We start from the raw sequence: 21,643 nt of genomic DNA on the forward strand, positions 1-21,643 counted from the left end.
CAAGATACCCACTGGTCTTTGCAGCTTTTAAAATATCGACGGATGTTCATCAACTGGGGGAGTGGGGGAAGGAAAATGTTACATATGTTTTGTTAAGTACAGTGTTCTAAAGTACAATGGGCAGAACGTTATATTCACTGACATAGCAAATAAGCTAGCCCTGTCTGATTCTTTTTATGTCGATGCAGGCGAACCAGATTGAAATCTCGAGCGTTGCAACAAACAGCGAGATTTTAATCCCGTGCAGCGTCCCTTTTCCTGCTTAATGCTACACGTTAAAAGTTTTGTCGCTGGCCTTTTTCTGATACTGTAACGAGCAATATTGTCGGTCAAGAATTTCCATATTGGGATCTGAGAAAAAAAACATAGTAAAAACGTTGTTTATGGGCATGTACAGGTAAACTAAAGTACATTTGACGCTTGGATCAGTCTGCTACATATTTAGAGCAAATAGATTGACACATGGGAATGTTATACCTGTTCAGATTCAGGGTTTGGATCCCACTATATAAAACTTTGATCCAACAATGTATTTTCTAATTTATCACTTGTTACGATTAAGGGTTCGATCAGGTATGAGTTTAAACTAAATTCCGCTTTAAGTGCAAATCTCAAATCCGTGTCCTTAAATGCAAAGAATGCGCAGCAATCAGACTTCAGTTGCGGTTCACTTTTCAGGTCATTTAATGGCTATTGTTGGGTATAAGTTAAAACTGTACATTCTCCTTTTTTAAATTCATAAGGTTCATATCGTTCCAATTACATTCTTTTAAATTTTCTTGAAAGCATGTCTGTAGTAATGAATTTGAATCTGATCCTGCCCCAGAAACCCATTTACAAACATTTATAAACTTTGCTGGATTTAAGAAGCTGGGAAGTAAATCCATAGAAGAAACCTACAAGCAAACTCCACGCGGATTAGGGATTCGGACACATCAATAAATCGTGAGGTTTCGGACCATGGTATCCCTTGATGTGAGCCATCTGTGACAGGACACACGGAAATTAGTCAAGATCTCTTCCCAATAACACCAGCTTACATTGGCTTAACGTTGACTATCCGGAGTATCGTGTCTTTTCAATATTTTGATAATATACATATGTATATAAAATATGCGCACCTCTACTTTTAAACAATCACATTAACATAATGAAATTATGACACCTCCATTAGTGCTACATCAGCATTGCTGGTTTTCTTTAGAAATAACACCACTACTGACTGCAGCGAAAACTTGCCTTTTCCCGATCATTATGAATTCCAGTCCTTAACAATTATCACTTTTTGCCGTGCTCTTATTTTGGGGAAAAATAAAGAAACAATGTTTCTTTGCAAGCTGATCGTTTGACTAGTGTTATAGAAAAGAATGTGACTGTCAAAATACTTCAATTCGTTTCCCTAACCCCACAACAAAAGTCCAGAAAGAAACAACAAAATGAGAATGGGACAGTTGAAACAGTAAACGGCAAGAACAATAACGAGGAGAGATATCGGGGTCATTTCTATAAGACTTGTTGAAACTTTCCTCCCAGAATGTGTCCCATGTTGCCCTTCGACGCGTGTTGAACAATTGTAGAATAAGACTTTTTATCTCTGCACTGAACATAATTACAGTTTTGTGGAGATTTGGTTTGACTATGATTTATTTGGAAGGGACTGCCATTGACAACCCTGAGACGAAAATGCACGCATGAACTTTGTTCGGTTCTGGGTTTTTTTTTGTGTGTCAGCGACAATAGACGGTTCCGGACACACAAAAAGTTACAAGGCGTGTATGTATTGGAAATATTTGGGGACTTGGAAGAAAAGTTGACCATATAGAGAGAAATTGACACGGCTAGATGTAAGTGGATAATCTCCAGGGGGAACTGCCTTCGGTGACAGCCGTCTCCCGAATTTAAAATGTATTGAAAACCGGGTTAGTTTCTCATCAACTTTTCGGCAGAGGAACCAAGTGAATCCCACAGTGGGCTGCAGTATGGGCAGTAGAGAGAGAGAGAGACTGTTGTTCCTGTATTAAGGCTGTTAAATAAACGATCTGCTCTTTTCCTCTTTCCCTTTTTCCCCTTCAGGCCGTGGATGATAACGGCAGCCCTGGGATGAATATATTGGACCAGTCTGTAATTAAAAAAGGTAAACGACCCCTCCTGCTCTGTTCAAACTGTAATAAACTGGAACTGTTTGCGCGTGTATCTGACATTTTTTTAATGAGATATTATAAATATATTCTTATAAAAGGAATTTTGTTCCGCACCTACCCACAGCATCACTGGCTAGGAATTCACATTCTTAGACTCATCGTCTACCGAAAATATGCATTACCAGAAGTCGATTTACGATCACTTAAATACCTACAACTAGTTAACTGTTTGCTATCTCACTGTTGTCTGTACTGGTTATTTCATGGTAACTCGACATTAGGGATATGACAGAGTGTGAGGCTCTAAGCTGGACCTGGTTAAAATATATTTGGCAGAGATTTGCATCTAAACATAGCCAGTAAACAGGAAACAATGACTAGTTTCTATATTCCCTGCCAGAAGTTCGTTAAAGGTGAAGGATGAGCATGTTGATTTTTTTAAATGTTTTTGGAAATGGAGAGACACATACATACGCAGGCTATAGTTGAAGCCTTGCTATACGCAAGCAATACATTACATTCCACGAACTCCAGTTAGTTTTTATTTTTTGTACAAACTGACCAGAAGTTATTTGCTACACTGGCTGCTTGCTTTCCTGTTATATGAAGTATTTCTGCAAACCTAGATTTCTTGAATCCTAACTAAAATGGTCACAAAAATACACAGTAAAGAACTAAGTACCGTTTAAAACATAACTTCTGTGGTTCGCGAGTGAGACTGGGACTATGCCTGTACTTATTATAATAATCATCCAAGGCGTTTTGGCACATTGGACAGTCTGGCGAACACAGCAACTCGTCCGCACAGTTGAAAAATAAATGTCAACACTAGAATTTGATTACATTTATTTCAAACAACTGGAAATTCATGAGAAAGTTGAGGCAGGTGTAAGAGGATAGGCCGTTCTGAGTAAGAGTGAAAAGTGCTCATACAGACAGGCGCATGGGAACACCGCCACCTCCAAGTTCCCCTACAAGTCACACACCATCCTGACTTGGAAATATATCGCTGTAGTGGGGTCAAAATCCTGGCACTCCCTCCCTAACAGCACTGTGGGTGTACCTTCACCACACGGACTGCAGCGGTTCAAGAAGGCGGCTTCACCACCACCTTCTCAAGGGCAACTAGGGATGGGCAATAAATGCTGGCCTTGCCAGCGACGCCCACATCCCATAAAACGAATTAAAAAATAACCTCGATACAACCGACTTTTTTTCGGGAAATGAGGGGAGCGAGAAAGAGAGTGATCTGATGAGTGATCTTATTCTGAGTGTAACCGGGATAGTTGCCTATGTAACAGGCACTTGACTTCAACACTAATACTTCCTGGGTGAAGCGCTACAAGACGTTCCTGAGAGATGTGATAAAGGCGCCAGATAAATGCAAATCCTTCGTTGAGCTAAAAAGGTTTATTTTAAAAGGAGATAAATCGTTAAATTTGGTAATTTCAATATAATCAATTTATGTCTTCAGTTTTGCTGAAAAGCAGTCAATCCAATAAATGTTGTTTGCAAGGATATCCCAATATTCAATAAGTTTCTGAACGCACCGGACAGTGAAGGGGGATTCGCCTGTTGTTAACTGAGCGGGTTTGCAATGTGCATGATTAAATGAGGACTGTGTTTAAAATCAAGCAGGGTAGTTTATTGCGGGCCCGTATTAAAAAGGATTGAGCCTGTAATAAAAGAAAAGACGTCCAGTGCCGACCATATTGCGATTCAGGGCGCAGTATGTGCCGGGACTACAAGGAGCGTTCGTGATTCCGTGCGAATCCCAGGCACCTAACTGCCAATTTAACCCCTTCAGTCCCGGACATAACCAGATCAATAGCTGGATTGAACTGGGAGAAAGAGTGGCGTGGGTGTCTGCCGGTTTCTTTTTCCCCGTTTGTTTTAAGTGTCCCACAACACAATTGACGTAAAAATAAACAACAGCCAGTAAGACAAATATTCAGTTCACTAGTCTAAACTACAGTCAGACAGATAGCCCATCACTTCAGCGGGACCTAACACTGTTTGGGCAGCTAAAGTTCTGACCGACTTTCAAAAGCAATAAAATAACATCGATTTAATCTCTCTGAATAACAATATTTGCTTAGAAGCCAAGCTCAAATCATCTCCATTTTTTTTCGTGTTAAATCTACTTAACTGCAGAATAAAATCTCGACAGTGTTGGGTTGGGTGTCTGCTTTCCGCACTGTTGGTGCTTGCGGTACCAGCGACCGTCTGTCTGCCCTCGCCTTTAGTTTTGGTTCTATTTTTTTCATATACATTTTCAAAATAAATTGAGAAAGTTTCTGAAATATCGGCGGAGTGTTTATACACATTAAACAAAACCATGTGAATAAATATTAAACGAATATTACTAAACTACCAATCTGAACTATTTAAGTTTGGACCAAATGTCGCGGGGGCGGGGGCTCTTATCTTCCGCTTGAAGTTTTGAAAGACACCTTAGCAAAATAGTTGGTTCATCCCCGCTCATGTGCCATGCTCGTGTTCAGTTCCCCCCAGGGTTTGGATCGCGCTGGGCTCGGACAGGCAACGGGGAAACAACGCGCCCCAACAAGTAGAAAGACCTAGAGAGAGAGAGAGGGAGGGATTTAGAGGGGAAACGAGTGAGTGAGGCATGAAAATGAAGTCTAAAGTAAATCAAACCAAAGCCATTTTAAGAGTCAACTATAGGAGAAGCGGCCACAGAAATAGATGGAAAGAGGCAGTAAGTCCCACTGAAATAAAACAAAACGAAAAGATTAGCGAATAGAAATTTAAGAGTGAAAAGCCGGCGATGGATGGGGGAGGGTGACGGTGTGATAGATGGGCGTTCATTAACCCTCTCCCGGGCTCGTTTAGCTCTCATTTTCACTATTAGCCCCTGTTGAGCTATTACAGCGTTCGACAGCCGTCAGCCGCACACCGGGCTGTGGAATCTGAGCTCCGGGAGCAGCCTGGGACATGGCAACCATTGAAAGACTGTGCTGTGCCCGCTCTCCGAGTCTCTCTCTGATCCTTTCTCCCTGCCTGTCTGCTTCTATCGCTCACACATCGCCCCGCGGGAAAGGAGCCTTCCCAGTAGGACTGGCCGAAGGGTTGACTTCCTTTACCTTTGTACTTTAGAGAATACTTGTTCCTCGGCGGACAGATTCACTCTTTAAATATATATAATAGAAGAGCTCGTTTTACCCCCTTAGGAGTTACACTATTGTCTGAGTGACATTTTACGCTTCTTTTCTCTTGACAGTTTCTCGCCAAAATGTTAAACATTTTATAACAATATTTTCAGTTGAGAAGGAGGGATTAAAGCTACTGTATACACTGTAACGATATAGGAGGGAAGCTCTGCAAGTACGACCATTGTAAGGACAGTTCTAACTGCAAGGGCCATTCTTGGCGGTGGCAGTATTCTTTTACAAGGTTTGCTGATTTGAAAATGATTCTGATCAAAGTGAATCTCGAGCCCTTTTAAGTTTTGGCCAGTGTTCTATAGCACTGATAAACTGTCACGAACAGGAGTTATTTTTGCAGTTCCTCTTGTTAATGCCAAACAGTTGGGAAGTCACCGGGGAACCTGCATCTTTGCTTATAATTTGAATCATTTACTTAAACAATAACCGGCGGAATATTTCAACGCGCGCGGCTTAGAAAATAAAAGTTCCGTGCATTTAATATACTTTGACATAATAATTCAATTATTGTTAATTTTTTGTTAAAAAAAATACAAATCAAAGCCTTATGTCCCACTTTACGAAATGTTTTCAATAGTTGCATGAGGAGTGAAGATTCTTAACGAATGGTCAACTTCCGAGCGTGTTTGCAGTTTGAGGTGCTCCTGAGATAGAATCGAGCGAGTCTCTATCAGTCTCAAAGGGCCAGAATTCCCAGCCTTTTCGGAACCTCTGGCTCGGAAGTTCCTCTGTGAGACACTGAGGTCCCAATGCTTAGTGCGTTCGTTATTCGGAGGTCCTTCTCTGCTGTATTAGCGCGGGCGATGCCCCCTGCACCAAAATAGGGAAAAGAAGGGGTTCTCGTTTTAGTATCTCACAGCTAAGCTCAGACTCCAGTGGTGCCGAAAATGAATGGTGGCTGAGTGCGATTTAGTGAAACCCTAAATTTGTTCTTGTGAATATTAGGAAGGCCCGATTGTAAAGCAGCTACAGCGATGCTCATTTCACATTTCTCAAGCAAGTAGATTGCCACTTGGGGTAGAAACGACGATAAGTCCAGCAGTCCAACCGTGCAGTGCACAATATTTTTACATAATCGCCCCGCACAAATATGGATCGCCCCTCCCCCCGACGTGTCCATCTTGATCACAAATAGCCGGTCCTCCTAGAAAAAAACCTTGCTTTTATATCGCTACAATTTAAAGGTGCTAAACATGATTGGTGGCTGAGTGAAATTTAGCGTGAATTCCTACTAGAAATGAACAATTACACATCGGATTTAACAAATTCTGTACAGCTCTTACACTTAGATGCTATAGAGCTCACACAAGCAGACCAGGCACTTGTGTTCATTTGCACCAGAATAGGAAAGGATGTGACACACAAGAGAGGACAGAGGGTATCAAATTATTGTCCTTATGACCAACTTCTCTACAGCACCAACACATTATTTAGCAAATGGGAGCAGACATCTGGTTGTGTCAGAATGAGTAATGCCCAGACCCTTCCAGTCACTTGTTGCATAACGATGGAGATACGGAATGGTTGGCCGCAGTATGGATATTATACATTGCACAAATTAAATCAAAGAACAACGATTTTTAAATGAAAAGGCAAATCTGCACGGTCTGAATGGGTTATAAAGATACACCAAGAAAATATACTAGAAAATAGCAAGAAGAAAACGATAAGCAAAGAATATAACAAGTCATATTGACAATGTGACTGATCGTGCTTATTTAAACCTAAGGAAACGCAAGAAGCCCGGCAGCACTGTGCCACATCCACAGTGCTAGTCAAATACTATCTTCCATCAGTTGTTACTATTGTTCGCTTTCCTTATTGAACTAATAGATGAACTGAAATGCACAGTTCTTTGTATAAAAAAGATAGTTGTAGACATGTAGCAGTTTTTATGTGAACAGTCTCAGGTTGTTTTTGTATGGAGACTTCTGTAGGCAGTTATCTTCAAGCTAATAATATGAATTTATAATTAGGACCTGTTGTACATTTGTATAAATTTATGAGGTGTGAAATTGAAAAATAGTTATTCAATAATTTTTAGTAAGTTGATTTTATGGCACTCATTACAGTAATATTTACAAAACATACACACACATACATACATTTATCCAATGCAATTCAAATATTGGAGTAGACGTTATAACTAGTAATCTGAAACAAGAATATGGAGAAGCATAAATACTGATATCTATGGAAGGGATTGTTCAATTTATAGTGGCAGTCAGAACTAGGTTAATTTAGTAAGAAGATTCCAGTCTCCCTTTTATTTCTTAGTATAAACAATCTATAAAATTGACTATTTAAAATATTGTCAACCCCACAAGCGGGCCAAACATGTATTTTTAGTGCTAATTGTTAAGTTATTATTTTGAATTCATATTTTCCCCTCAAGACTTTAAAATCTATGTTAGACAACCACTTCAGATTTCATCAAATTAATATAGCTGCTTTTCAGAGATTGTGTGAGAAATAATGGCTTTGAAATGTTTAGGAATTCTAGCACATTTGGTGCACCAAATCAATTGTTAAATCATTTATATCATTTATATATCATTGGGCAATACAGTGTTGCAATAGATTCAATTATACATTTCATTCAAACAAACTATAATTGAAGTTTTACAATGCATCAAACACATAAAACGGTATTGCATGTTTGATAAAATATTGTCATTAAATTGCATTGATCATATAATAACATTTTCATAAAACACATCTGAATTTGCTGTAGCATTTTGTATTCTTATTGGGAAGCATTATGTCATTTAGATTATGATTTAACAATAAATATTTGAAATCTTGCCATTGTTTCATTTAACTAACATCAATCCTTAATGTGAGTTCAGGATTCACTTCTCATTTACATCCCCTCTCTGCGCATGTTGCTCAGGTGAGACCTTTAACAAGCTCTTAACAGTGTTTAGGAAGGAGCTTTTTAAATTACTGATTTCCTTTCACTCATTTTAGGATGGGAACAGAACTCAGAAAAAACAGTAACAATGAATGAAAAACCCATAACTGTTTTTTTATTGAACTTAGTAATTAAAAAATATATTCAGAGGAAAATCTGGCACATATTGTCATTCACTTATCAAACATTTTCAGAAAACAAGAAATTAGTAAGTGTGTAGCATTATAACAGAATATGATTTTACTGAAGCAAAGCAAAAATGGCAAACCATTTACCTTTTAGCTGCATTTTTATGCCCTGTAAATGTTAAATGTTTTACTTGTCCCTCTGGGAACCATCAAGCAATAAAACCAAATCCAGTGATAAAGCCGGGCCAAGAAAATGGTGTCCATTCTTGACACTAATCTTATACATACTGATGGTTAAGGATCCAGTACAGTGGTCTTCCATCAAATGATAATAATCTGGTGACTGCTAATCTACTTTAACAATAGAAATATTCACTTAACAGAAAACTGTGTGGAAATTGCATCACAATTCTACCTTTGCCCAGTCAGATCATTACAAACAGTGATTATCTTTTGAGGAAAACAGACATAGCTTGTTAATGTATTGAAATCAGTAGAGTCTATAGTATAATGCATAGAAAGACTTTCACTCCCCCAAAAATAATGCCTGCACCTGGAAATAAACGAACCTCATCAAGCTGAAATTTATCTGTAATGAAAACACTTACAAAACAACATTTATTTTATTTCATCATCCTTAATTTTGACCAGATCTATTTTGCTGCTCAGTCAGAAATCCAGCTGTACTGATATTACTACACCTGCAAACATACTAGTTAGTTTAAGGCACTGCACTCTGAAAATTATTCACTGAATCAGAATGGGGGACTGGAGGTAAGGTGACATTGGCTGCATAGAGCTTTCTGAAATGGGATTTTTGACTGAGCTATCTTTGAGATCTGTGATCCACGACTCTCCTTTTCCTTGTGGTTTGTTGCCAGTTGCGTTGCAGGCCTATTGGAGCCCCATGTTTTGCACTACCTTCAATGGTAGCTCTCAGGACTCTTGTAAAGGCTGTGTGCTTTTGGAAGTGTCTTCTATACTTTGGAATGCTGTGGGTGACTCAAATACCACATGGGTGCCACTTACAGCATGTTGCCAAGTGAAGAAAAAGAACCAAAGTAAACTGTATTCCTGTATTATCTGATAAATGACAGACCAGTAACTACACCACACACAGCAATAGGAAGTGGCAGTAATGCCTCCAAATTTTGTTTCAACAAAGCACACACAGAGAAACACACACACACGAACATACACACACGAAAATAATTTCTGTCGAACACCATCCTGGATTGTCTGAGAAAATGACCAAATCATCTGCAAGTATTTACGACAAATCTCCAAGTGTAATATGCACCTGCATTCTGCATTTTGGGTCATGAAATTTAGGAAGGTTTTAGTATTTTAGATACATTTTGGTACCTGAGTACAATGTGCAATCCCCACTTTTGAATTTCTTTTGGGGAAAACTTGAAGATTTATAGTCTGCTATAAAAACTTTAATGTTAGAAAAATAGTGTTTCCTCTTCTATTACCTATCATGCAATAAAATATCAACAATTAATAGTTGCTGTTGGTTACTGTGGACTATTTAATAATATATTTCTAAAATAAACTTGATCAATCACTCTCAATACAATATTTTGCATTACTAGAATACTGTGTCTAAATATGGAAATTGTTATGTATATCTCATTCAAAAAGGAATCAACTGTAGGTCCTGGTATATGCTGAATTAGTGGATCTCAGTCAAGGCAATGGTAGCGTGTTATAGTTGGCTGTAGTGCCCCTTAGTTAAGGAGAGAAAAATTGGTCAGGGTTCCTGCACCCGATTCCTAAACCAGTGACCTCTGCTGAAAGTAATACGTGGCTATTGGGTGAGGACAGCAACAGGTTTGGCTGTGATATTCCCTCCAATAGTTTCTCAAAACTCACCATCAAGGCTCATACGTGAATAATGGCCACTTCGAAGTACTGGAGAATGCATGACAGCCATGGATCTGTACTCCAACAAGGAATCAACTCCCTTAGGAGAGGAGCGGAGGGGAGCAAATTATTGAGAAGGGAGGAAACAAAAGCATTTAGAAGAAGGGAAAAATACCTGCATATTGAGTAATAAATTGCTCAGTGCATCTTTGTGTAAAATAGTGACAAAGGATAGGTAAATGGGCTTGTGGCAGGGAGATGGTTGCTCATTTGTCAGGCAAAACACTTTAACCGAGGTTTTCTAATGTGGATACAGTTTAAACCTTAATGTAGGCTTTAGAAAGACTCAAATGAACATGTTCATCTAATTTTATGAGTTTCGATTATTTGCATGACTTCAGTTGCAAATTTGGACAGATGCAGGGAGCACGTTATTGGTGGGAATGTAAAACTGCATTAAATGAAATTTAAAGGGAAGGGGACAATTAAAGAGGAGTATTAAATTAAGGGCACAGAAATTCCAGCAGCCTTTGGAAAAGCTCAGGAGGCACCTTAACCCATATGCCAAAACTGAAGGGGGAGAGGACTGAGAAGTGACAGGCAAAAAGAAAAGGAAATGAAACCCAAGGTGCAGGCACAAGCTTACAGATAAGTGACAGGATAGCCCACCACTGGACCCTCTGTTTGAAGGCCACTGAAGTGGAGGTGATGCTGCACAAGGTACTTGTGAGAAGGGTGGTCCTCTGTGCCATTCCGTGGACCATCCCAATTGGTCAGCATTACAGCACGCCTGCAAGGAGGTAGAGCCAACTTTCATGCCACAGCTGACCATTCCTGTGCCAGCTGCATCCTGCATATTAACTGCAGGTTCCCTTGCAGCAGATGGCACAGCATGGCATCTGGCAATCTGTTGACTCAGACCCTGTGAAGAGAGTTTTATACCCGTCATTGCTAGATAGGTACGACAGTGCCTACAATTATGTTGGTAGCATCTTGATGGATGCGGCCAATCAGGTATTGCTGCCTGTTGATTCACCTGAGCATGCCTTGTTTTATTCACTCCCACTGAGAGCATGACATACCATGATTGGAGTGCTTGTGAGGAGGTATCCAACATTATAGATAGTCATACATTCACATACCTTAACAGTAATGTCTCAGCCTCCTTTGGGAAGAGGAGCATTTCTATATACTAACCATCTGCCAAAGTGAGATCTGGTCACTTCTGTCTGCAGGTACAAGAGTGTGTCTACCAGTGAGTGGGTACTGAACATCTCTCATGCAGCTGACTTGCCTTGCATTCCTCTGTAGGTCCTTCTCTTCTTCTGCCAAACACATCTGATAGTTGTGTTCCCATTGGGAACTGGAGGAACAAAGTAAAATTGAACAATTGCCACGAAGGTCCAGCAGCAAAAAACAAAAATCAAAAGTGGTGAAAAAAATGGCTGAAATATTGCAGCTTCAACTGCTCTGTGGCCTTTAAATTGCCTACTAACATAGCTGACTCTGCAGCAACACTGGGCATTTATTTCACCTGGGCATCTTTTCAAAGTGATTTTCCTCACACTTGAATGTTGGGAAATGTTGTGCAGCACCACCTCCACCTCCAAATGAACATTTCAATGAACTGCCCCACCAGTTTGAGACAGGTGCTTCCTGTACTGCCAATCCCCACCCAAAGAAACCATGCTGTGGTGCAAAGTTGGCAGGTTTCTGGTGGAGTAGAACTCCCGCCAATCTTTCGTTACTGGCTCCCTAATTTATGCCACTACAGCAGGCAGCCAGCAGTGGAAAATCCCGACTTTTGTGTCCAATCTCCCATCACCAGGTCAGTAATATAAATAGAAAATCAGAAGGAGGTTAATAGTTAATCTGAATTTACTTGAATTGACTTTGATTATGAGTATGGGCTTTGTGCACAAGCAGTCTTTTGTCAATTATTTACCTGCATTAAACCCATCTGCTCAAATTCAGCCCCCATGCAGAATTATTGCGTTAGGTGCTCAAAATAATCTTAGGCAAATCACATTACTGAGTCTGGTTCCACCTGCACTGAGCAACTTTCAGTGTGGAATTAACTTCTCCTCCTGTTTCTTTTTTTTATTGTTTGAATAAACTTGACTCAAACTGCAGTATCTAAGCTGTAAGATAAAATTAATGTCACACCGTGAGCAACTTGTCCCCACATCAGTCACAGTGTGTCTGGTCCACAGGAATGATGGTAACTTTGATTAGAGGAACCTATTCCACAGGACCCAGGCGAGCTTGCCTGATCCCAGCGGCCCCTTCTCCAGGTGATAAAGTGCTTACTGAGCAACTGTCATTATTGCAGCCACTCCATCAACGTAGAAGAGAGAGACCTGAGGTCTGGAAAAGCTGCTGTGAACTCTGAAATATTATTCTGATAAAGAGTAGTCACTGTAACAACCAGAAGGATCAAATCTTTTGAGGTAAATTCCCTTTATATATAAATAATAGACTCTCTAACTGCTTGGGATAACAATTTCCAAAGCAATGTTCATCTGTTCTACTCACACGGTACTGTCAGCTCCACTTAAGGGACTATCCAATATTGTGTTAAGGGATTGAGGAACAAAAACCCTTTTGTTCCACATCTACAATCATTGCATTGATTCCTGGCAACTTTAAATGAAAGCTCATATTTACTAAACCTAGATGACACATTTTTTGTTATGTTTACAGCTCGACTGACACAATCACCTTTGAAGCAACGTCCCAGGTGGTTACTGCACTCCCCACTTAAACAAAGCTAGTTCGAATTAAAATGATACACATCCTTTACTTTAAAAAAAATGCAATTAAAAGTATCGTAGAAATATTACTACAGAATGCAGAAACAAGTATCTAAATGCAAATTCCTGTTAAGTGAACATTTCAGGTAAAAACATAGATTTGTAATAAACAAGGGAAAAATACCTGCCTTTAGTTAGTGCCTTATGTTCTTCAAACAGAACAAATCTATTATAACATATTTTGACTAGTTTGATTCATACTATGATATCAATGCTACATTATGGCCCGGAGTTTCCGCTTGATTGCGCTGGTTTTTTTGACACAATTCGTCCGATATCGGCGTAACCAGCGCAAAAGATCGCAGAATTTTAAGCGCAGATTGTGTTCATGGCAACTCGAGTTTCCCCGATCATATGCACTAGTTTTAAAAACATTGTGCTAGATGCAGGCCCCGCCCACAAAACTGGACATGTCCTCCCCTAGGATGAATTAATCACCATTGGGAGTTTCTGCTAATTGCGCTCATTTGCAGGCCTTCGAGGAGGCTTTAAAAATTAAGCTGGATCCCTTGGCTGCTTGGACACTAATAGGTACATTTTAAAAGGTTTTGAATGTAATTTTTTAAAAATTTACTGAGGAACTGAGCACTGTTACCCAGACTAACTAAAAAATAGTTTTGTATATTTCTTAAAAGTCATTCAAAATCAGGTTACTCACAGATGGTGGATTGAAACTGTGATTAAAAATGCTTAATTTTTTGTGATGAACCCATTTTCAGCTGTATTAATCAAACTGCCCCAAGTTACCACTCAGATATAGCAAGAAATATTTTTTAAAGCAAATTTTTTTTTAAATAACGTATTAAAACACTGCCCAATTGAGCTGGTTCATGGCCGATTTTACGCTCGCCGATATGCAAATGAGTTTGAGCGGAAACTTGGGCAAAAAAATACTTTTCAAAACGGGCGCAATTTTGGGTGAAATTTGCACCGGAATCGCCATTTGTGCCCAAATCGGAAGCTCTACCCCATATGTTCAATACATATTGGTGTTAATATCATGTGTGTTTTATTGCGATGTCATATTCACGAATAAGTGTCGTCATGGCAAATATTATCTAGTACTTTCCAACTGGTTGACATCAATTAATTTTTAGGAGATATTCATGATCTCACATGATATATGCCTTTGTTAAACATTTATGGCCTTGTGAACTATTAATCCATCCACAAATATTTAATTAAAGAACTGTACCTTGTGCTAATTCCCTTAACCTCTTAGTTATACAATGAGTTGTCTTACTTAATTACTTATTTTATTGGATTATTGTTAAGATTACTCAAAGATACAGTGCCACATAGGACTGACAAAACTAATGAGCAATGCTCAGACCAATAGTTTCTATGAGAGCAAAGAAGAAAATAATAAAATATAGTGAGAAGGAATCTATAAGATTTGGAACGCTTGTGCAACCATTCTTTCATTGGTTTAATAAAAGGTGTTCATTTAAACATTACATAATGTTAATACAACTGTATTAAAAATCAACGTAATCCATAAAATGGGAGACATTGGTGATCAGTAATTGTGTGTGTGTGTGTGTGTGTGTGGGGGGGGGGGGGGGTGTGGTGGGGGGTGACAGCATTCCAATAACATGAGATACAAAAAATATCTTCATAGAAAATGAATTCCACTCATTTTAATAAAGAAAAATGATATGTGAAGTTCAGTCTTCACCATTTTAAAAGTATGGCTACAGTTATATTAAACCAAGAGATGCAGGAAACAAGTGCGTGTTTAATTTTGTGGATTACTGACATTGCTTTGTGTATTTAGCTGAAGACTGGAGAGCAGAAAGTTCATTAGTAACTATATTAATGGAAAATAAACCAATAAAGTTCATTATCTTTTGAAAGAAAATATGGTCGTGCTCCATGGAATGGCAGATTGCAGGCTTACACTGTGATTCTTCTCACTGTGGGCTCTCTATCTCAACTGGTCCATCTGAACATTGAGGTTCAATGCTTTCCTAATAATAGAAAGAGGAATGAAGACGGGGACAAGTTCCCCTGATTCCTCCTCAAAACACTCCAAGCAGTTGGCTGCAGAGCAACATTACCCGAGCTCTAGGATCAGATTGATTGAGTAGCCTCCATGCTGGACAATGCTGTGTGCTGGAGAGAGGACCTGAAAAGAACAGGGAAAATATTTTTTGTAAATGGCTGATTAAAGATAAAAGTACAATTAGAATGAAATGATGAATCACTCTGAATTGTCTTAACACTTTGCAGTGTTTTCAGAGTCTGCAATTTAAATATATTTGCCGGAATTCACTTTAATTCAAGAGAAGGAATGAACTACATGTAATTGTTCACACTTTAATATGAGCTGAACATTTTAGTGTTGTTCTGAATATAAGCTTTTGATATTGAAGAGCGGTGGTTGCATAATCAAACTGGAAACAAAAGAAGCGTAAAAAATATTGAGCCAACCGAGTACCCTTGGATCTGAATGTCTTCCACTGAATCTGTCTAACAGTAAAATGTTGGAAATCATTATACAGTTGGTTTCTGTTCAGTGCATAAGTTGTTTGCCATAAATATCGTACAGATGTTAACAATAGTCACCAGGGAATTTACATTGCAATATGGAAATGTTTATTCCATAATAAATCTTTGGGTTTAGTTTCAATCCCTATTTACTTAACAGGAATGTACAGCTAAAGGCATTCAGTGAACTGGAAGGAACACTAGGTATGTCTTTGGATTTTCCATTTCTACCCAATTCGAATGAATTGCACATGTAGTGGATGCACAAATGGGTTTGGTGTTCAGTTTCTATTCACTTAACAGAAATGTTCACTTATTAGTAGCGCTGTTCATAATGCTTTCTGTTAAGAACAAAAACTGGTTCCTCTCTGGATTTAATAATATTTAATTTTGCTGAACATTCATATTTACTTGCTGTAAGAAATGTTCATGTATCCTATGAAATTAGTAGTGGCTGTAAATCAATATATTTGTTAGGTTTTATAGATTTAAAATGTTGAAAGTCTCTGATTTTGATCAGTGCAGTACCTGCAGTGCTAAGTTAATGTTGCACGGTATATTGGGAATCTGTACAGTTTGCAATAATTACTGATTAGTGGCAAACAGGAGCAGATGGCTTTTATTCTCATTAAGAAAACAAGCAACATTTCTGTTGGAAGTTATTCAAACACTTGCTTTGCTGTGAAAAATAATGCATGCATAAATGTTATACATTAATCCACTTTGATTTGTGCAAAATATATCTTTTCAAAATTAAAGTTAGCAAAGAATGGTGCAAATTTTGTTTCAGGTTCCCTGTTCGACAGTGAAACATTTCTTCTAACTTGTGACATAAAAGAAGCAGTGTTAGTGTCTCGGGTCTCTGAGGGAGGTACTTCTCTTTTTAGAAAGGATATGTAATTGTAGCTGTTCAGGGTGGCCTCCTGCTCCCTGTGCACATATTACACACCCCAGCACTCCAGTAAACTTCAATCCAATTCACTTATAAACCTGTTTAATAATCACTCGCTGTCGCATTACAACTGCAGCCAGGGAATAAGCAGCAAGGAAGGACTGTGTTCCAGGGAAGAAAGCATGTTAGATTATGTCGTATGTTTTGTTCATGTCCTCATCTGCAGCAATCATGATAATAAGACCTCTGCAGCTTAACAATCACCTAGGCATTTGTTAAACAGAGTATAAGTTAACCTTTTGGAGTAAGTACAGACAATATTATTCAAATGCTACATGCTAAGTTAATGATTATTGTTAGTCTATTTTATATGTCACAGTGCATTCTCTGTCCCTATATAAACAGAAGCAGACAAATCATACAAACTGTCAGAACAATATAGCTGAACCCATTAAAGAATGTCTTCATACTGGGTCAAATTTCAAAAGATGTCCTAACTTATTATTTTTAATATGGCTTCAGCACTGATTACCTCGCTGTTCAGTTCAGCTTTAATAGATGTCCCATGCTATCAACTTTGATGCAATTTTAGAGAAGAGGGATCATTTTTTATCTTAAAGTAAATTGTTTAGACATTTTCTTTTTTGTTAATAAGATTTTATTGGAGATATTCAAAGTTTTAGACACAGGAGGTGGATACCCATATAAACCAGATTGACATTTCACATAGGACAGCATAAAGGTGTCATCCTCCATCAGATCACTGTCCTTTAAGAGCAGGCTTTTCCGTTATTGTGACTGAATTACTCTTGTCAGGGTTTAAGTGTAACTTTGACTGCTTATCCTATTTGAGACAGCAATACGCAATTATTCTGTGGTATTGCTTCATTTAAATAATGGTTGAAGTACTGTAGTAGAGATTTGAACTTCTCCAATCTGTTATAGGCACACAAGTTCTCATGTAATTGTGTTTTTGGTGAACTCTGTAATATGTATAATCAGTGTGGCTCTCTCACCCAATATAAAACAAAATAACACCTACTATGTATTGTACAGCATTGTAGTAATAAGATATTACAATACCATAATCCTATCTTAAAAAATAAAGCATTAAGTTAAAAGATTCAACAGTATTAACACTTAGCTATAGCACTTTTAAGGATAAAACTTGTAAGAGTTCTTGCTTGCAGATGGAAGTCCCTTAGTTTTTCCCAATAGTTTCTAATACAGTTTTGATTCTGATAAATCACATGCTTCATTTAGAGCTCAATGCTTCATTTGCAAAATTGAGTTGATCGGACTTGGACATAGCTGGCTCTTTTAGCCCCTTGTCCCCTCACAGATGCTCCCTGATCAATGCCAGCATGCAGGCACAGCAGGGAACTACAAACAGTGAAATATTTTTTTATTATTTGTGGAGGAGCTGCCATTTCCAGTTACTTTTAGATTTTCTTTTTTTTTGAATGACAGCAAGGGTTTTATCTATGTCTAATGTTACTTCATAACACATACATATAGGATAACAGATGGCTGGCAGCAAGTTACAAAAGCAGTAATTCAATAAAGTGGTTCTGATGACGCCATTAATGGCAAGACTGAAGCTCAAGCAGACTTGTAAACGTCAACAGAACGCCAAGCTTAAATTACTGCCTAAAACTCACTGCCAGCTGTTTGCTATTCTTTATAATGTGAAGCCTATAATTTTATATTCACAAATTTTGACATTTTTAAGCCTTTATGTGGTGAAAGGGTTGTGTGCTGTAGAGAGTGCATGAAGAAAGAAAAAAAAACCCTGATGGTGACAATGGCAATAGAACCTGAAAGCATATCACATCACATGACTGGCACTGATATGTGGTATCTCGTGTTGTTTTACCACTGGATTATTGGGAAATAACTTTCACACTATATTATCGACCTACATGTTTGAGTGCCATACTTTTGGCCGTTGCCCAATCCCAGTGTACATTTACATTTTGCCATGGTAGGCACACAAACACCCTGAAAATCAAGTATTATTTTTCTCTTAATATATTTCCTTTGGCTTTTTAAAGAAAATTTACAAATGCCCAGAGCATAGAAGAGATATCAGCCTTAAAAAAAATAGCAATAGATGTGAAATTGCCTCAGATCACATCTGTCTAAAGTATTAGGCAAAGTATTTGTATTTATTTTTGCCAAAACCATTTTTACAGGGTAAGTACAGATGAGTGCTCCATAACTCAGTATAAAGTTCTGGTTTACAGGAAGGCTCTGCATAAAGGTATAGAGCAAGATAAAAATATATGTTTAAAACATTTTTAGAACATAAAAATAATTAATGTGTCACCTTTTACCAGAGAGGATTGCAAATGTTAACAAATATAATTGTGTTTCATGGATTTTGTCTGGGTCAGGTTTAGAACAATTATGTTTGTTCAAAGCTTTAGTTTTCATTTCATGGCTGTTCCAGTGCTGAATGGCCATGTATTTTACACTGTTTTTTCTGTTTTGTTTTTATCGATTAAATTTTACAACTTAAATTACAGCTTACGCTTGTTTGATTCTTTGATGTTTCTGCTATTTGGGAAATCTGTTAAACAAATTTGCAGTAGCTTGAATGTTTAAGCTTTTCAAAGTGTTTGTTAGGTTCTAACTAATGGCCTTGGTGGTACAGCACCTCCAGACACTAAAAAGTACAGCACTACGGAGTGATAGGATGTGAGCTCTTTCATTTGGACCCTCACGTGGTGAATTCATGCTCTCAGCCAGGCTAGGAAGATATTGCAAGTGGAGCTGAGAGAGGGTAAAACAGTAGAATGAATTATACAGCAATGCTCATGCTTGAAGTCGTTGAGTAAAAGGCCATATTGGCAGACTCCCGGGAAAAGGTGCTTGCCCACTCTTTGATCCTCCATATATATTACACTGTTCCCTCTGGAGTAAAAATGCTTCCAGTGACAACAGTAAATGTCTGCCACTGGTGCTGCCTGTCATTGGGCTACCATTTTGTCCTGGGCATAAGTACACTGAGTCACCCTGTACAAGCTAGTAGTGTGCTTCTGACACTGCTGGTTTGTGTGACTTTCTCCTGATATTGGTGTGAACGTGATTTTTTTTAGAAACTCCACGTGCACAGTGTTACTGCCATTGTTCAAATCTGCCAGCTGTGGCTCAGTGGGCAGCACTCTCGCCTCTGAGTCAGAAGGTTGTGGGTTCAAAGTCCCACTCCAGGGACTTGAGTACATAAAAGCTAGGCTGACACTCCAGTGCAGTGCCAAGGGAGGGCTGCACTGTTGGAGGTGCCGTCTTTCGGGTGAGACGTTAAACCGAGGCCCCGCCTGCTCTCTCAGGTGGACGTAAAAGATCCCGTGGCACTATTTCGAAGAAGAGCAGGGGAGTTATCCTCAGTGTCCTGGCCAATATTTATCCCTCAATCAACATAACCAAAAAACAAATTATCTGGTCATTATCGCATTATTGTTTGTGGGAGCTTGCTGTGCGCAAATTGGCTGCTGCGTTTTTCACATTACAACAGTGCCTACACTTCAAAAGTACTTCATTGGTTGTAAAGCGCTTTGAGACATCCGGTGGTTGTGAAAGGCGCTATATAAATGCAAGTCTTTCTTGTAGTAGAAACAGGAAGCGGATCATATTATGGAACTGCTTCCAACGGATATCTGATGTGAGTGGTCCATTTTAGAGCTTGATACTTCTTCAAGGAAAAGATTTACATTGAGCAACAAGTGATGACACATATAGGCTGAGCAGTACATTCAAAGTTAAAATAATATGCTGATTCCCAAAGCAAATTTACCAGCCATTATTCAAATACATGTCTATTAGACTGAATCAAGTGCGGTGCTGCCTCCTTGGTTTGTTTACATTGTTGAGTTTTGCTTGAATACAGAGATGTTGTTCATCTAGTTACATAAAGAGAGTAGGAATAGCCTGCAGTAAGTCATTTTGTTAGTCCTGGGGACTCATTCTGCTACAATGCGCAAATGAACAAAATTTGTTAATTAGTGCCTAAACTCATGACAGTGTGTGCACTCTAATCTGGAAACAACACCAGTGCAGGCTTTTCAGGTGTGTGCTGTTAGAGTGAGCACCAGCTGTTTTATTTTCCAATACAACACAGGGCGTGTTAAGCTACAGTCAGATGGAACTGATGTGACTAAGGCCTGCCTGCTTTTCTAAATTCATGAAGATGCAGCAAAACGCCTCCTAAGAAGATATCTGTATTAATGCAATGGAAATTGGCCAAATTTGAAGATGATACTAAACTGGGTCTGCGGGTTGGGGGGTGGGGGTGGGGGGACGGTTGGGAGGGATTGAGTCAGAATAGCTCCCAGGGGAGGTAACTAAAATATGGAAACAAGTGTGAGGTACTGCACATCCAAAAGAGTAATGGATGTCATTTATACACTATGGATGATGTAGGAATAGCTAATGATAGAATGGGGAAACACTTAAGCCAAGGAGACAGTTCAGAGGCTGATCATTGATATCAAAGTTATGAGGAAAGACTGGAGAATCTGAAGCTCTCTTGAAAGAGGATTTATAGAAGTATATATGATATTAAATGGCATAGATATGGCAAATTTGGAGCACTACTTCAAGGTAAGCCAAGATGTTCGGGAGACATAGGCTAAAACTAGTAGAAAGACAATTTAGGACGGATATCTGGATAACCCGACAGCCCCATCTACTACCCTTTGTCAGTCAGCACCTATCTTCATAGCTTGTCTTCTTCAAGCTCATGCCTTCCATGAGGCATGTCTCCTGCTCCCTCTCCACTTGGCCCCCAAGTTTGCACATCTTTGCACTAGCATTGCTCCTCTTATTCAAAACTGCTGGCATCACCCCCTCCCTGCTCAAAAATCCACCTTTGACCCATCTGTCCTCTCCAATTAGTGCCCCATCACTAACTTCATTCTCCTCTTCTAGGTTCCTGACCATGTCGTTGCATCCCAATTCCATGCCCATCTATCCCACAAATCCCTTTTTGAATCCCTCCAGTCTCATCAGGCCTGTTTACAGCACTGAGACCGCCCCCCTTGATCAAAGTCAGCAATGATATACTTTGTAACTGCAGCTGTGGTGCATTATCCCTCCTTGATCTCCTTAACTCTCCATGGCCCTTGTCATGGTTGACTGTGCCATTTTCCTCCACTATCTTTCCCTAGTGGTTCAGCTCCAGAACATTGCCATTATATGGTTCCACTCTTA

General features: G+C 39.0%; 1 protein-coding gene across 2 annotated transcripts in view; it reads left to right on the forward strand.

Annotated features, from left to right (window-relative positions):
• Nucleotides 1-21,643, forward strand: part of tfap2e (transcription factor AP-2 epsilon) — an 89,516-nt gene that overhangs the window by 7,239 nt on the left and 60,634 nt on the right. For both annotated transcript variants that reach the window (XM_085962571.1, XM_085962572.1), the window contains exon 3: nucleotides 2,074-2,134. In XM_085962571.1, coding sequence (XP_085818697.1) covers nucleotides 2,074-2,134 — 61 coding nt within the window. The remainder of the gene's footprint in view (nucleotides 1-2,073; nucleotides 2,135-21,643) is intronic.

The sequence above is a fragment of the Somniosus microcephalus genome, chromosome 20 (genome assembly GCF_052327205.1).
Source record: "Somniosus microcephalus isolate GS21.2 chromosome 20, FLI_Smic_1.0, whole genome shotgun sequence".
In the NCBI taxonomy this organism is placed as follows: domain Eukaryota; kingdom Metazoa; phylum Chordata; class Chondrichthyes; order Squaliformes; family Somniosidae; genus Somniosus; species Somniosus microcephalus.